The sequence below is a fragment of the Nuphar pumila genome, chromosome 4, assembly GCF_984573655.1.
Source record: "Nuphar pumila chromosome 4, dmNupPumi1.hap1.1, whole genome shotgun sequence".
In the NCBI taxonomy this organism is placed as follows: Eukaryota; Viridiplantae; Streptophyta; class Magnoliopsida; order Nymphaeales; family Nymphaeaceae; genus Nuphar; species Nuphar pumila.
In genome coordinates this window covers 31,353,994-31,372,634 of record NC_143252.1, presented here as the reverse complement: position 1 = coordinate 31,372,634, position 18,641 = coordinate 31,353,994, and the positions used below count along the sequence as shown (strand labels likewise).

The 18,641-nt window shown below is 37.2% G+C and overlaps 1 protein-coding gene across 1 annotated transcript; it reads left to right on the top strand.

Annotated features, from left to right (window-relative positions):
• Window positions 1-13,283: 13,283 nt before the first annotated feature.
• LOC149839840 (uncharacterized) lies at window positions 13,284-18,636 on the top strand. Its single transcript, XM_090004251.1, has 4 exons — window positions 13,284-13,437; window positions 15,556-15,659; window positions 18,010-18,139; window positions 18,248-18,636. Exons 1-4 carry the CDS (start codon window positions 13,309-13,311, stop codon window positions 18,284-18,286), a joined length of 402 nt encoding a protein of 133 aa, XP_089860377.1. The 5' UTR covers window positions 13,284-13,308; the 3' UTR covers window positions 18,287-18,636.
• The last annotated feature ends 5 nt before the right edge of the window (window positions 18,637-18,641 follow it).

Below are 18,641 nucleotides of genomic sequence, written 5' to 3'. Positions count from 1 at the left end.
ACCATGATAAAGCATTGGCAGCTCCCATGCACCTGCAGGATTCGATGCCGGGCTTTCAGCTTGACACAGGACCCTGCTGACCACATGGGTAACCATCGGTGGTCTAGTGACTAGTTACGTACCGATACGGCCAATTATTAAAGTCTTGCATTTTTTATTTCAATATTAATGCGATAAAAACAGATCTTGTGGAATTTGCATACTGTTTATTTTCTGTTTTTTTTAGAAAAATAACATTTTCAAAATATCATGAGATTTATGATATCGCCTATCAATTCCAAAACATCACGTGTGGGTTGGTCCTTGACGACAAGTTAGAATTTTTTGAGAGAGCAGGTAAAGTGTTCTGCAAAATCACTTTAAGAGAAGTGATTTGACATCCTCACCGTCCACAATGTACACAAGACCATGAGGTCCTTGTGGAATGAAGCAATGGACGGTGAAGATGTCAAATCACTTTCTTAAAGTGATTTGACAGATCAGCTGATCTGCTGTCAAATTTTAATGCATCGTTGTTATCGACATATTTACAGCAGTTAATCATAATAGCGGTATTTTCTTGAGAGAACCTTGGAAAGATCAAAGACCTTACCTACATAATATTTAAAGATGTTGAAATATATGAGTCTAAAGTAACTTTTAAGCTATATAAATAAAATGTTGTTAATATTATCATAAGATTGGTGTTTTGAAAATAACGCGGTTATATTAAATTTTTGTTTGCTTTTGGAAATGCTGGTGATTTTATCATGATATTTTCAATATATAGGTGATACTTGTTCCCTGCTATGCAAGTGTCCCCCACAGCCATCCGGTATAATTTTTCCTAGGGCTGGTAAACGAACCCAAAGAGTCGAGCTCCAAGTGTTCAAGCTTGGCTCATTCTTGTGATGAGCTAAGCCGAGTTTGAGCTCACAACGAGCCCAAGTTAAATAAGTCAAGTTCGAGTTAGCTTGTTTATATCTAAAAGATAATTTTTACTACTTAACGAGTTCATATGAATCGAGTTAAGCTGAGTACCCATTGTTCATGTTCAACTTGCCAAGCCTATTTTATGAGTTTAAACGAGCTCTTTCCGAGCCGAGCCACGAGTTGCTTGGCTTGTTTTCGGGCCCCAGTTTTTCTAAACCCATGTGCTTGGACTGCCATTGATATTGCACCAGTCTGGGACCTGGGAGCTGGATCAAGCCCCAGCTCTGGTAACTGCATTCAATGTGTCATTCTAAATCAGTTGGACCCTCGTAAACCTGCGGCCAAATCCAGGCCAAGATCCGAACTGTAAAACAATGAAGGATCTTTGGACCAATAGGGCAAGATCCCAGAGATTTGATCCACTTGAACGACCTGACCCATACCAAACCATATGCAATCGGATGCATAGCTACAGACCCTCAACCAGAACAGGTCTGGATCATGGATGCTACAAAACATGCCATTGTGTGTTTTGTGGGCAAAGTTGAAGTCAGATCCATTCGGACCCTCGATCAGAAAAGAGAACACATATGTTTGGACCAGATCCAACGATCCACTTCTGGCTCATTCTTTGATGGGTGCCGCTGACGCCAAATAGTTTTGAACTCTTGGGCATGTCACAAGAGTAGCAAATACCATGACACGATACGAGTCCGGTTGTAAAGTTTCAAAGAATATGACACAAGGATACACACTTGTTTTTTACTCATTTAATTAAAAATATTATTAAAACTATTAAAATTATTTAAAATAATGAAATATTACTTCTATATGTTATAGGCGCACTTAGGAAGATACGAGCTAGATATGGAAAGCCATTCAAGAAAGCTAGTGTTAACAAGTAGCGTGAATCATGAAGGGGGATTCGTTTTCAACAATGATTGTGGAAGCTTGTGAGAAGCAAAAAAAAATACAAGTGGGGCACATTTGAAAGCGTGAAAAACTCTCATAGAAAACTAGAGCGTTGCCTATGGAAGTTTTGATACAAGAAGTTTTTCAACTGAAAATTTTTTGCCTGTTTTGATACGAGATGTTTTCCAAAAAAAAAATCTGCTTGTTTGTATAGCATGAGAAAAATAATGTGAAAATATATGAAAAAAATTTGCCAGAGATGATATGGGTAGTGGTGATCGGTGTGACAAATATTGCGAGAAATTGCCTGAAAGTTTAAAACGGTAATTTCTTGCGAGATTTACAAAATATCGCGAGATTGATAAAAAAACATAAATATCGTGATTTAAACACGATATTTACATTTTAAACGGATATTTATCGCAAAAAAATGTGTATTTTTATTTTTAAATATGTTTTATTAATATTTTCTTATATTTTTTTTATTTTTTAATTAATTTTTTTATTGCCGAGATTTTGCCAAAAATGTGAGATTTATGGATTTTTTAAAATTTCTTGCGAGTTTTTAAAAAATAAGAAATTGCCGATAAAAACGTTTGTCACTATGGTGGTGGGTGGTGGTGAGATGGATGGTGGTGGTGACGGTGAGATGGGATAATGGGGAGTGTAAATATATATTTTTTCTTGGTAGGAAATATTTTTTCGCGTGAAGAAAAATTCTCTCTGTGAAAAAGTCTCTCTCATTTGAAAGGGTCAAAAATTCGTACGAATTTTTCATTTTACCTTACTTTTCTTTCATCTTTCTAGCTTTCAAACATGTCCGTAGGAAACAAGAAGGAAACTTAAAGGAAGTAATTGAAAAAATAACAAATAACAACATGAAAAACAGAAAAAAAGAAAAGGAGAGAAATGAAGGAGAATCGAGCGAGAAACAAAACAAAAATAAGAGAGAAATGGTTTGAAAAGCTAGTAAGAAGCACACTTCCTATCACTTGTGAAGTGCACTTCACTCAAATGGAAAATGAGTTTCCCCACGCTTATCCTTCTCTGAGGGAAGCATAGTTACTTTACGGGCTTCCAAACTATCTTTCCCACCCTAGGGAGGGACTTCTGGTAACTATAGACACATGCATGTCACATTCTGTATCAACTATCATGTTATGTCACTAAACAAGGCGAAAAATGGCATGTTCTTATTGTTGGATGTAGGAAGAGATGAAGAGGTAATTCAAATAAAGAAAACAAATGGGGACCACTCCTTTATGGAGTGCTTTTGGATTTTGATGATGTGGAATAGTCACATATTGAAGAATCTCAAAAAGGTTGTGGGCTTTATAATCTACATGGAGATCCTAACACTTGTTTCAAAGAACAAGGGGATGGGATGGCTACCACACACACACGCGTGCACGCGCATCCGCCCATCGCGTCGTGCCGATTTGAGTTTGGGTTCGGGTAATTGGCCTTTTAGAGCAATATCCATTCTAAATGGATAATGGATCGTTCCGTTATCGGGTCACATTACTTCATAATTTGTAATGGGTCTCTTCTATGTTTCGTAACCATTCAGGGGTTATAAAACGTGGTTAGAGGGCTGGGGTTTCATATACGGAGACGCAAATAACTCTCGCATTTTTTGTTTTCTCTCTCCCTGCTATATCTCTTTCTCTCAATTTTTCCTGTGGGTGTTCCCCTAAAAGAGAAGTTTTGCATCATCCGTTTGCTGAGGTTGTCTTCGAAGGATGATTTACCATCGAAGTGCACTGATCCAGATCGTCTAGGCTACTGTATCTTGGGGAAAGGACATCAGACCTTTTTGCACCGTATGTGGGGGCGAATCTTCTCTAAGGGAAGTATTTTTATACGCCTTAGCCATTTGCAGAATAATAACATACTTTCTTTGTTGTTTTTATTTTGTTCAATGCATATGTCTTGTCTGAATTTTGGTTTAAAACTGTATATGACATGCTTGAACCTTGTTACAATTTTAATCAAATATTTTATTTCTATATCATGTTATATGAAAATCCGATTTACAATATGATACTGTTTTTTATTCTAACAATCTTAGAGAAGATTCTAAGCATGTCGATTGCATCAGGTTTTATACCGAGAGTAGACATGTCTGGTATGCCTGAAAATTTTGCTGGTCAGAATTTCAAGCGCTGACAACAACGCATGAAAATCTTGTTCATGACTATAGGCTTGTTATCTGTTCTAAAACTTGAATGCCCTTCGATTTCTGAGATTGATCTTATTGCTAGTAATGTGGCTATAGAGTGGAAAGAGAAGGATGGTATATGTCGTGGTTGCATTCTGTTGGCTCTATCCAACATTTTATTCAATGTATATTGTTCCTCATCTACCACTGCTAAAGCCTTATGGGATCAACTTGACAAAAAGTACAATATTGAAGACCAAGGTCTTGAGAAGTACTCAATTATCAAGTTTCTTAAATATCAGATGGTTGAGGGCAAGTCGGTTACTGAACAGGTACACGAGTTTTTGTTGTTGCTTCATAGTTTAGCTGAGGCTGATATGAAACTTCCTGAAAAGTTTCAAGTCATGGCCATCATAGAAAAAGTTCTTAAGTCTTGGATAGACTTTAGTATGTCTCTCAAGCACCGTAGAGGAAAGATCTCCCTAGATGATCTTATGATAGCCATAACCATTGAGGAAAAGCATAGGAGTAAAAAACAGGTTGTGATGCCAACTGAACAGCCTAAAGTAAATATGATGAACAGATCTTTTAAAGGCAAGAGACAAAAAGTGAAACCTGAAATGAAAAACCAATTTAAACCTAAGGTCAAAATCCAAAATAAGGCAAATAACAAACCGTGCTGGAACTGTGGACAGGTTGGGCAGTGGGCTAAGGAATGTCCTTCCAAGAAGGCCAAGGCTCATGGGACTACAGATGGAACGCCTTAAGTCAATATGGTGATCGAGGTCGTTGGAACCAGTATTGGGTATGTTTTTGTTAACCCGCAAATCTATCATGTTTATGAGTCAACTAGTGGCTGGTTGACACTGAGCTAATGTGCACGTTTATGCTGATAAGTCTGTTTTTGTCTCATACCAGTCTGCTGCAGGCAGATTTGTGACTATGGGCAACTCTACGACTGCAAAGGTGTTGGAGATTAGACGTGTGGACCTGAAGTTTCCTTCAAGATGAGTTTTATCTTTACACAGAGTGCACCATGTGCATGTAGTTAGAAGGAATATTTTAAGTGGTTGATGTCTAGTTAGAGAGGATTATGAATTTAATTTTAAATGTAATAAAATTGTTATTTTATATTCTGGAACATTTATTGGCAAGGGGTATTTAGATGATGGTTTGTTTAAACTTCATGTTGAACATGTTTGCAGTAATAAATTAGAGAATGTTGTTTCTTTTGATTCATTGTCTAATGTTGCTTATAATATAGAATCATCTGATTTGTGGCATAATAGATTGGGTCATGTGAATTTTAATTCTATAAAATGCATGATAAACTTGAAAATGATTCCTGAACATTTTATAGACAAAATTAAAAAATATGAAATTGTGTGCAAGCAAAACAATGTAGGAAAACATTCCATACAATTGTTAGAGTATCTGAAATATTGGATCTAGTGCACACAGATATCTGTGAGTTTAATGGAGTGTTAACTAGAAATCATAAAAAGTATTTTATCACTTTTATAGATAATGGCACTAAATACTGTTATGTGTATCTGCTAAAATCAAAAGATGAAGCTTTTGATAAGTTTCTTATTTTTAAGAATAAAGCAGAAACACAAACTGGTATAAAACATAAAAGATTGAGGTCTGATAGAGAGGGAGAATATACGTCTAACAAACTTGATGAATATTGCAAATCTGTTGGCATAGTTCATGAGTTTACCGCTCTATATTCTCCTCAATCTAATGGGATTGCATAAAGAAAGAATAAAACCCTAACTGACATGATAAATACTCTACTTAGAAGTTCCGAATTACCTACCTATATGTGGCGGGATGCTCTGAATATGACTTGCCATATTGAGTTCCTCAGAAGCATAAGGATAGTAGCCAATTTAAACTCTGGAGAAATAAGAAATCTAGCTTAAATACCTCAAAGTGTGGGGGTGCCTTGCAAAGGTACTTATCCCAAAGTACAACAGGAAGAAGCTGGGTCCTAAAACTGTAGATGAAGTCCTTTTGAGTTATGTAGCTTAAATACCTCAAAGTTTGTGTACCTCAGAATCTTTCTTCTTTAAATGTACCTTCAACTTCTGGTTTCATTCTCACAACATATGGAAAGGATGACAGATGTTGGGGTTGAGCCATCTTGTTTTCACTCTAGACCAATTGAGTCTGAGGAAGTGGTTGAATCAAGAAGGAGCAAGCGACCACATATTACCAAGGATTTGGGAAGTGACTATATCACTTACTTGATCGAAGATGATCCTTCCACTTTCCGAGATGCAATGACTTCACCTGAAGTAAGACATTGGAAAGAAGCCATAAAGAGTGAAATGAACTACATAGTCTCTAATGGCACTTGGGAACCTGTGACCTCCCTCGTAATAGCTTCACTATTGGATGCAAATGGATCTTTAAGAAGAAGTTAAAACCAGATGGATCCATTGATAAGTACAAGGCTAAACTAGTTGCTAAGGGGTTCAAACAAAATGAAGGAATAAATTATTTTGACACCTATTCTCTGGTTACTTGGATGACCACAATTAGGGTTTTTATTGCACTGACCTCCGTCTATTATCTCTCGGTCCATCAAATGGATGTGAAGACTGTCTTTTTACATGGTGATCTTGAAGAAGAGATCTATATAGATCAACCTGAGGGTTTTCTGGCTCCTGGTAATGAAAATAAAGTTTGTAGACTTGTTAAGTCATTATATGGACTAAAACAAGTCCCTAAACAAAGGCATGAGAAGTTTGATAAAGTTATTTTATCATTTGGCTTTGTTGTTAATGAATCTGATAAATGTGTTTATTGCAAACTTAAAAGTGATGCATGTATCATTTTATGCCTATATGTAGATGATATTCTATTGTTTGGTTTCAATATGAGAATTATGAATGAGATGAAGTCATTTCTTAGTAGTAAATTTGATATGAAGGATATGAGAATTGCAAATGTGATCTTAGGCTTAAAGCTGACTTATTCAGCTGATGGAATAACTATTTCTCAACCTCACTTTGTTGAGAAAGTACTTAAGAAATTTGGCTATGACAAAAGAAGATATGTAGTAATTCCATATGACTCTTCTACTCCTCTTTATAAGAATACGACTGGTGTTTTTGTGTCTCAATTAAAGTATTCCCAGATTATTGAAAGTTTGATGTATCTTGCAAGTTGCATGAGACCAGATATTTCATTCTTGGTGACAAAATTAAGTATATACATAAGTTGTCCAAATCACACTCATTGGAAGGTATTGAATATGGTACTTAGGTACCTGAAAGGAACTATTTCCTTGAGTTTGCATTACAAGAGATTCTCTGTCATTCTTGAGAGATATAGTGATGCGAGCTGGATAGCCATGAACTCTGTGAGTTATGGCATAACAGGGTATATATTTACCTTGGGTGGCGGCGCAGTCACTTGGAGATCAGTAAAACAGACCATCTTATCATGGTCTACTTTTGAGGCTGAGCTATGTGCTTTAGATATCACAGAAATGGAAGCTAAATGGTTAAAAGGACTTCTTGAGAAACTTTCTCTAATGAGCAAACCAAGTCCTGCAATATCTGTATATTATAACAATATGGCCACAATTGCAAAGATCAAAAGCATAAAATATAATAAAAAATAAAGAAGATACATCCAAGTCAGAATAAAATATGTAAGGAAACTAGTGTCTCAGTTAGTGGTTGTTGTAGACTATGTTGGATCCAAAGAGAACACAACTGATCCATTAACAAAAGGACTAGATAAGTCATTAGTCTTGAAATCCAGAGAGGGGATGTGACTAAAACTCATAAGTAGTTCATCTACAGTGGCAACCCAACCTATCTAAGTGGAGATCCCATAAAGTAGGTTCAATGAGGTATTAACAAGTTGTAGGGTGAACTGGATAGCACCTTCTTAATGTGATACTATGTATCTGTGTCTTTTCCCTTGATTACTTTAGAAATGTGTTGTAGCTGCAAGTAAATAAAGAGTTAAAACTCTGAATGGATTCAAAGCCTTCTAGGTGAGATGTTAGCAGTGTATCTCTGGAGAAGCCTACCTATGTGAGTGTGATTGTGTAGCCGCAGTTTAAGAAATTGGGTTATTTCTGAAGTCACTCATGAAATAGAATTCGGGCGTATGACCATTAACGTGTCGCCTCTAAAGATTACAACCAGAATCTTTATCGTGTTGTTGCTAATGAACACTCATATATCAAAGGTTCAAGTTCAAGACTTTAGTTCACTTCGTTCCTGTGGGGGTAAAGTTAGTCAAATAAGGTAGTGGTCCAAACCGAAAAGTACAATTACTGAAAGCATGATATGTCCAGTTGCAGATTACTCCATCTTGCATCTTTGTTTCCTCTTGTTTCCATTCTTTGAATTTGTGGGGGAATGTTGGATGTAGGAAAAGAGGAGAAGGTAATTCAAATAAAAAAACAAATGGGGACCACTCTTTTATGGAGTTCTTTTGGATTTTGATGATGTGGAATAGTCCTATATTTAAGAATCTCAAAAAGGTTGTGGGCTTCATAACCTACATGGATATTCTAACACTTATTCTAAAGAACAAGGAGATGTGATGGCTACCACACGCGCGGGGGTGCTCGCCCGCCCGTCGCACCGTGTGGAGCCAGGCCGGGTTCGGGTAATTGGCCCTTTAGGGCCATATCCATTCTAAGTCCAATGATCTTTTTGTCCCACATTGTTGTTTTTATTTAGATTAAATTATGGGATAAGAGAAATGGTTAACGAATCGTTCCGTTATCGGCTCACGTTACTTCGTAATTTGTAACGGGTCTCTTCCATGTTTCGTAACCGTTCAAGGGTTATAAAACGTGGTTAGAGGGTTAGGGTTTCATGTACGGAGACGCAAGTGACTCGCATTTATGGTTTTCTCTCTCCCTGCTATACCTCGCTCTCTCGATTTTCTCTGTGGGTGTTCCCTTAAAAGAGAAGTTTTGCATCATCCGTTCGCTGAGGCTATCTTCGAAGGATGATCTACCATTGGAGTGCACCGATCCAGATCGTCGATGCTACTGTATCCTGGTGGAAGGACACCGGACCTTTTTGCATCGTATGTGGAGGCGAATCTTCTCTAAAGGGAGTATTTTTATATGCCTTAGCCTTTTGCAGAATAATAACATGCTTTCTTTATTGTTTTTATTCTGTTCAATGCATATGTTTGATCTGTTGATCTTGTCGGTTTAAAACTGTATATGACATGCTTGAACCCTGTTACAATTTGAATCAAATGTTTTATTTCTATATCATGTTATATGAAAATCCGATTTACAACATGATACTATTTTTTATTCTAACACTTGTGACATAAATCCCATGTCATAAGAACCAATGGGGGGCTCCGCTCATGAGCAGTTAGTGCACTTCACCTTGTGTTGGGAAGTTGCAAGTTCGAACCCCAAATGGTATGGTTGTATAACTATAACTGGTAGGGGTCTGCCTAACCCCAACTCTCTATCAAAAAAAAAAATCCCATCATAAGAAATACTCCAACTTACTCTCGTGTCGTGTCTACATATGTACCACCTTTTAAAATTTCACAAGAATCGGGTATCACATGTCTTTTTTAGTGGTGTCCATGTGACAACATAAATTCCTGAAAAACAGATCATTATTGAAATTGAAAGATTCTTAGCATCAACAATTGACAACTAACTTTTTTTCTTTTAGTATTTTTTTTTTGTTTCATTTAAGTTGCCAAAGGATAGTGACTAGCAGTGCCCCGTGTGGGATGATGCTTGCTCTGATTGATGGTATAAAACTTGTCTGGCCCACGCATACTTGGCGATGTGTTCAATAACATGTGTAGGCCCATACCAACTCATCCAGATTGCCCCTTTAGTTGTGCTTCACATGAACTAAACAACCTAGCAATGCATGGAAAATGAAAATGTTCTAGTTGGGTGCATTATTTAAAGCAAACCCATTTTTTATGCTTTTCTGATCATGGATTAGGGCACGTTTGGAAATGAGAAAATACTTGAAAAATGCAAGTCAGAAAGGATCATTTGTACTAAACAATAGAAAAATTTTGAAAGAAAAAACTCTCTACCTTGTTTTTTGATAGAGAAAACTTCATAATATGAGACGAACAAAAATCCTATAAAAAAAATAGTTTTTAGGACAGCGCTCACTCTAATCAAAACATCCTAACGTTTTACTAATCCAGTTTTCTCATCTCACACAAACAAGAGGACATTTTTCATAAAGAAAAAGTTTATATTAAAACCCATAAATTGTTTTTAAATGGGTTGGAGTAACCTCACACTCATAAGTGTGACAACCTTGTTAATTAGCAATTTTTCTTTTTGAAAGGCAAGTTGGGGTTAGGCAGACCCTACCAGTTATTATTCAATGTACTATTGAGATTTGAACCTGCAACGTCCCACCACAAGAAGATGTGCACTGACTGCTCCTACCAACCGCACAGAGCACCCTTTGGTAAAAAATTACTTGTTTCCCTAAAAAAAAATTTACTGGGAAAGCTAGAGAAATTATGCAGACTGTTTCCTTCGAAAAAAAAGAAACAAATTGTGCAGACTATATAGATAAAGACACATTTTTATCTGGGGTGGCTTGCTTTGTGTTGTATGACCCTGGAATGTGGGTGTTTGGTCTTCATGGAATAACTGGAAAAGTGCGATACACATAAGGTTTTGATCCTTTTGTTTCATGGGAAATAGTTTCTTATCTATCCTTTTGTTTCATGGGAAAGTGATTCTCATCATATTGTAGTTCGCGCGCCTTGAGAATGTTAGCAGGTCTAATTTCATCTTTCACCCTCCCTAGTGTCCATAGAATGCATTACTTATTGAAAACATTGGAAATGTACTTTTCACTAGAATTGTTGCATTGTTTCTTTTGTAGCATCCTTGTTGTTGGAATTATGAGATGTGGTTCAGGCTGGAAAGGAATTATTTGGTCGTACCCCTTATTAGTGGGGTCATAGATGTTTTCAACAATAAATATATGGAAGAGTTAGCTGCTTTCAGAGTAGGGATGGCAGTGGACAGGGAGACAACGGGGCTCCACCCCGTCTCGCCCCGTTTGGACCGGGGATGAAGGGCATGAAACGGCGTTGGAGGCGGGGATGAAGGTTAAAATCTATTCCCGAGGATGGAGGCGGGGATAGACTTATGCTTTTCCCCGCCCCATCCCCGTTCCAATCCCCGCCCCATCCCCAATCCTTTAAGGGATGACTATAGACTAAGGGGAAATGGAGCCCCGCCTGGCCTCACCCCCTTTTGGATCGGGGATGGAGGACATGAAACACGGATGAAGATGGGGGTGGAGGTTAAAATTCATACTCGTGCGGGGATGGAGGTTCAAATTTTGAAACGGGGCGGGGGTGGAGACCTTGTCCCCCACTCCCGCCCCTGTCCACTGCCATCCCTATTTAAGAGCATGACAATGGTATCTGGCAAGAGCAGTTAATGCACATCATATTGTATTCAGACAAGGGGTGTCAACCGGTCAGATTGACCGAAGACCCGATTAAGACCTAGGTCCAGACTTGAAGGTTCGATTAATACATAGATCCGGATATAGTTTGTGAAATTTTATACCGACCTGAGTTTTGATTAAGTATTTTATAGGATATGGTTTGGGTATGTTGGGACCCGATACCATACCCGGAAATCAAGGCCAGGTCTGGTTCCACCTGAGATTGAACAAAGCCGACCTGTTGACATCCTTAGTTGGGATGGTGCAAGTTCGAATCCCAATGTTATGGTTTGTATATCTAAGGTTTGCCTAATGCCAGCTTTCAAATATATATATATATATATATATATATATAGGAAAATGAAAGCCTACTCACTTAGATCATGAATTTTGGATAGAAAAAATAGCATTTAGAACCTCAAAATTTTATGAAAATTATACCTCCTTTATTTTGAAACTTATAAAAACCTATCCATATCAAAATCAAATGCTCCAAGAACTGATTCTTATAAAAACAAACGTATGGATCACATTTGTACAGTCAAAATTTTGAAAAAAAATGCCAAAATTCCAATAAAATGTGTGATGGGTAGGTTTGACATGTTTTTTAGTGGGTAAATTTTCATTCCTCTCTCTCTCTCTCTCAATATATATATATATATATATATATATACCCCATAAAAAACATTTATATGATTTTCAGTATTTTTTTGAAATTCTAACCTTACAAAACATGAGTGATTTACTAAAAATAGACACTTCGATCATGCATTTTGGGTGAAAAAATGGTATTTGGAGCCTCAAAAAATCTATAAATTATAAGCCGCTGATTTGTGAAACCCTATAAAGACATATCCATGCATCAGAATCAAATGCTCCGTTCCTATAAAAACAAGCACATAGATCACACCTTGAAGGTCAGAATTTTGAAAAAATATTAAAAATATGATAAATATTTTTTTATTAAGTAGGTATGAAAGGTTTTCTATTGGGTAGGTTTTCATTCCCGTGCGTGAAAGAGCTAGTAGATTCTTTCAAAGGATGACATCTATATTAGGTGATTCCTTAGCAACTTCTAGTTTGATCGTGAAAGCTACAGAAAATTAGTCGCTGCACATGTCACAATCTGACCTTATTTTGTTCTAAAATTCTCGATAAACTAAAGCCCATTATTAGATCAATCATATCAATATCAATCAATGGATCTTTGATTCCAAAAAAATACTTTGACCTGGTTTAAATCTTTCAAAGGAAACCTCAAAATCTCTTTGGTGGCACTTATTTCTCTCTTCCCCTATATCTCTAGCCTAGGGATGTAATGCCTCGTATGTAACCCAACATCTGACCCAAACCAAATTCGATTAGTCGGGTTTAGTAGCCAAATTCGGATATGATTAATAACAAGATTTAAATTCTATATTGAGTTTTACATTCAAACCCAAACCTGAACCCGATTGTAAATATCAGGTTTTAAGCTAGTTTTTTCTTATTTGATCTGATTCCGAGTCCAAATCTAAATTCCATTAGGTTAGACCTGATTGGGTCGGACTCGGTAATGCCTAGATCCAACCCGAGTCCCCCTGTTTACATCCCTGTCTAACCCGACCCAAGTCGGGCTTATTAGGCGGGTAGCAGGCAAATATGACACCCGAGCACAATAAGTCTTGGGCCCAACCCGATACAAAAACTACTGGGTCCCGGGCCCGGTACTCGGCGGGTCGGGAATAAAGCTTCCTGCCGTATCCGACCCGGCGTCTAACCCCACCACCATCGGAGTTTCCCGACTACTATTTTTCCCACTTCAGATCGGAAATCGGAATCCGATCTTCCCTTCGTCGTCTCTCTCTCTCTCTCTGGTCAAGTATGGAAGAGCGGCAACGTTTCGACGGCCGGAAATCCCAAAAGGCTAGCCGGAAACAGCAGATTCAGAACGGCCATGTCTCCCCGTTCACGTTCGCGAAACTGTTAGATCCAGAAGCTTCGTGGGATAAGGTCGGTATTGTGTTGGTTCCCCCTCTTTCTTCTCTTCTTCTCTGTGTAAATTTTCTGATTTTCCCCATCGGGATTAGGGTTTCGGATTCTCAAAGCCCTTAGGGTTCATCTAATCCGAATTCCGTATTGTTGAACGATCGAATCGAGGGAATCAGCTTCGTAAAACCGGTAATTCTTCGAGATCTTCGGATATAAGGATCTCGCGTCGTTTGTTGTCGATCTAGAAAACTTGTTTGCGATTTTTGCTTTCAATGCTCTTGTCTCTGAGTATCAGTTTGAGAGAAATTCCTAATCGATCGTTTCGTTCATAAATGTATGTTCTTTAGTTGATTGGAGAATTTGATTTTTTTCCTCTTTTGTTTCATGGAAAATTAAGTGGAAAATATATCAAAAGCGTCTGCTTCTGGTATCTCGTCTGTGAAAAGGTGCATTCGATCGTAAAAGTGCGGAGGCAGCTAAGTTTTTATAAGCGAAGCGTTTTCGAGATCGATTCTGGTTAAATTGATAGACTATCTTATAAAGGAGACGCTTTACAGCTTCAAATTTTAGTTGTGTTTGGTGTTTTTTGAAGTTCTAATGAATTAGACCCTGGGCATAACTAGTCCCCAAATGCTTGAAAATTTTGAAGTTCACTTGTTTGAATCGAGATTTTCCTTTTTTTAGGGGAAAATGAATTGCATTGTGCATCTAGTTTAGATTGCGGCCAAGTTTTTGAAAGAGTCAGTAGTAGGATATGTGTGAATCTTAAGAAGGATGAACAGGATATTGACGACCTGATAGAATTCAAGGAATCCATGCCCTAACGAGTGATATGTATGGTTCATTTGTTCCTTCATCAACGTTAAACCGTTTTTATGGTTCATGAGATCATGTAGCATGAAGTTGGCCATCCAATGGATAGGGTTACAGAATTCGGCATGGAGGGGATGTTGACAAATTCCCAATTATTCTTTAGTGCTTATATGTGATAAATAACTTTTACTTTGTTTCCTAAATCCTAACATAACGATGCGCTTATGGCTTACACTAAATATGACTGCCATATGCTGAAGACTACATTTTTTATTTCTGGTTTTCAAGTAAAAAAAAAATCACGGAGCCTTACCAGAGCGAACTCAAAAACTATCAAGAATGCTTCATAAAGGATGGTTTGGGTGGTCTTCAAATATTTATTTTTTATTTTCACGTTACAAGATATTCACGGTTACAACTATTGAACAATATGCATGCAGTGAGAGTTATGATTTCAGGACTTTCGTGATGCCTTGATTTTGATTAGGAAGTTGATGCTAGTGGCCTTCCATGATATCCTTTTTAAACCATGTTAGATACAAGTAACTGGGACACTCATAACTTATAGTATACATATTCTGAATACATAGGTAGACTGTATAAACCTGGATATCATTGCTATGTTTCTTAGATATAATTATTTTGGTATAACATCAGTTCAAGATTTTTTTTTTCTTATTTGTTTATTTCACTCTTTTATGTTTTTTTATCGACTCTTCATCAGGAATAAAGTGGACTAGCTAGTTAGGCAAAGATGTTGTAGTCTCACAAGCAAAACTTTGTGTGCTAGTGATGCAATGATGTGAAAAAATCAAAGAAGACGTTATTTGTGTTAAACAACTGTTACGAGTTTATCTTGCAAAGAACTCAATTTTCAAAGTATTTCTGGTGGAGAACAAGTACTTACAACTGGCAAGTAGCAATTGTTGCTTGACAGAAATCATTCTTTTAAAAAGCTCATCCATGTTGAAACAAACACTTTTCTGGACTGATAGTCGATTTGATAAGTGTTTGTATCATTCTCCTAAAAATATCCATTCTGTCTGGATAAGTCTCAAGTTGCTAAACGTGTAGCATGAGCAGTTGATGCCAGACTGTCTATCAGAGGTGGCAATTCTTCTGGAGATTCTCTCGACTCCTAGCAAGTATCAACTTGATCGTAGACCAATCTGGCTTAGTCCTTTAGATTGGTTCTGAGTCCAGCTGGAAGTGAGGTTGTTTTCAATTTCGAAGAGACTGTTCTTTCTCTAATCATGCTTATTTGCTCTGAGCTTATGATCTTTAGGTGTATATGCACTTATAGTGCTGACGATAATTATGTTACAGGATCAATTGGGGGACTCTCTACACTGGATTCGGCAAGTTGTTGCCCTTATATGTGGACTGCTGTGGGGTGCAATTCCTGTGGTCGGAGCAATCTGGATTGTCATGTAAGTTCAAGATCTGGTTTTCTGTTCAAACTGAAATCCTTTTTTTTGTCAGAGCTTATTTTTCTTATTTTAATCTCCTCATTGACCAACAGGCCTTTAGTTTTCATTAATTGCTTCTTCTGTACATGTACATGCCTGTTGTATGGTAATTTAGAATTGCACCTTTATTGTTATTTGAGTGGAAATTCTATGTTTAGGATGAGGCTGAAGTTGATTGGCCAGTATCATTTTTGACACAAATCAACATCATCAACCAAAGATCATGCATATCTATGCTGTATTCAGTGGTCCAGTTGCAACCTCCTACTGCATTTAGGTGAAACTGCTGTAGGAGCTTCAAAGGTGCAAGTCCAACCTCCAAAGTCACGAGTACAAACTCTAAACCTGGGAAATATCGAGTTATATAGTTAAATTGATTTAAGGTGAAATCACATGGCTTCAAGGCACCACAGCATAGAAGGCATATTTTTCACATTCTCTTGAGCACTAGTGTGGCTACAAACTTCGGAACATGGATGTAGAGTTAGGAATACCTCCATCCCTAAAGTTATAAAAAAACAAAAAGGTTTTGTTTTGCCACCAAAATTTCGTTGAAATATCCATAATTTGTATCATGGTCAGATTGTAAATGGAAGTGGTAAAAAATTTCCATTCAAGATCCTTGATTCCTTTCACAATTATCTCTTTACAAGTCTAATGTGCAACAAATTCTATGTTTCTAGGGTTATACGTAGGAAAATTTCTAGACAGACTTTTATGCGGTACATTAGACTGATTGGTAGATTTTACTATTAGAAAGTTCTTAGTTTGTAAAGTAGGGCAAAGTTTAAAGTGCTGCAAATAGGTTTTGTATTGATAATTGTTTGAGGGAAGAACTGGTGGATGGTCTCTTCTGATGGAAAGGATTTGGAAGAAAGTAGCTACTTGTTTTACTTATCCAAACTAAAATGCTGCTACAAGGTTCTAGAAGAGTTTAGGGGGTCTGGTCTTATGAAGCTTAATGTCCTTTTGATGGACATACTTTTTCCTTTATTTTTATTGACCTCAGTTTGAATAAACCTTGGAGTTTCCTAGACTAACCAAGAAAAGGAGTTACAGTGTAAAACTGGAATATAGCAGAACATAGCAGTTTCTGCATACTATAGTAACATCGAGCACCTAGGTTAAAATATTACCCAGAAAATGCCTAGAGGAATATATAGGTCAGGAGCATGACATACATCTATAGAGTGTACTGTAGGGGGATCATGCCGCCAAGATACCAACATAATTTGACTCTGGTGTTCATGGAGTTGGAAAGATTCTGAATCTCTCCAATTGTGTCAATAAGGTGATATGCGGTAAACCCTTTGGCATCAACCTTATGTTTTATGGCTGATCTAGTGAAAGCTCCTTTACATTGATAGATCTTGCAAGAAATACAATTTCTTGCATTAATAATTTTAAGATTTTATAGATGAGAAAACCCCCATTTTCTCATGGGAAATTGAACTATGTAGTTAAATGGTCAGAAAAATACTTTCATGTTCAATGATTTTGTTTCTTGTTACAGAAAAAACAAGGTTTTTTCATGAGCTTCGTTTTCTTATAAAACTTGCTAAGTTTTTCAAGACATTTTTTTTGTGAGAGTGAGGTGTTAGATATTACTATGTTATCTACAATCTAAAGAGTTATTTGGGTGCATTGGGATGGGAGCTGATGGTGGAGCTGTGGAGCCTCTTTAGCTGAGGGGTGGATCCCAGCTTACTGTCCAAATAAATAGATAAACATAAAAACTTGGAATCATTTCTTTTTGCTTTATGGCTTAGTAAATCATTTCTAGATCTGACAACAATGATGCGGAATTTCTCTGCTTTCTTGTAGTCTTTGAGAGAGAGGTGATGATAATTGTTTGACAAAGTTCAACATATCTCATGGTAGGGATAGAGATGAAGAAACAGCTCACCACTTGTATCATTTGCTTGTGACCAATCTTTGGGAATAGGTAAGAATAAATCATATGGAAGAATAAATACACGTTAATTTGCCTTTAACGATAACCTTGTCTCATAAGATAAAAGCAAAAAATAGGAAATGGGCATTTTGCGGGGCTATGTGATGGGATTTAGTTACAAAGTCCAGTGTGTGTGCTGGGTTTACCATTCATTTGCTGCTTCTCTTAAAGCATGACCACTCAAGAGAAAAGAATGAAAAGGAAGTGTGTGCTGGGTTTACCATTCATTTGCTGCTACAGCTCAATAGAAAAGAATGAAAAAGGGAGAATGGTTCAAGCCTAAGAGTTCATTCAGCTTTCCTTGTTGCCAAGGCTTCTCTATTATCAGATCCTGAAAAAAAAAATGCTTGTCTACAGATTCCTACTGATATCCACATCAATCATATATGGGTATTATGCTCTTATACTAAAGATTGATGGAGAAGAGTTCGGTGGTCATGGAACACTTCTTCAGGAAGGTCTATTCGCATCGTTAACTCTTTTCCTGGTAAGTACACATTTCTGTTGTTCCTAATATATCCAGAAAGAAGTATACATCCATAGCCATGTAAACGTACCTAATGATAATTTTGTGATGCTTGTATGCATTGCGCAGCTTGCTTGGATTCTGGTATACAGCTTAGCGCACTTCTAAGATCCATGCAACTCTGGTAGTGGTACCATAGCAGGGCATCTTTCTTTCAATTTTTGCTTTTTGTATCTTTTTGATATTTTTTTCCCATGTGGATCCCTGGAAATACGATAAGATATGAAGGGAAGGGTGAAAATTGGCACATAAAACCAATGTTTGCTATGGTTTGAAGTGACTGCTTTTCACACTGATCTGTATCACATGGACACGCCTAAAAGGACATGGGACACGGCACTTTGTGTGTAATTTTTCATTAATAGTTGTATAAATGGGGACACAACATGGGAATAAATTGGAGCATCCCTGTCAGAGACACTGAGGTTAATGATGGTAATGTTTTGGTTCAGGTTTGATTTCC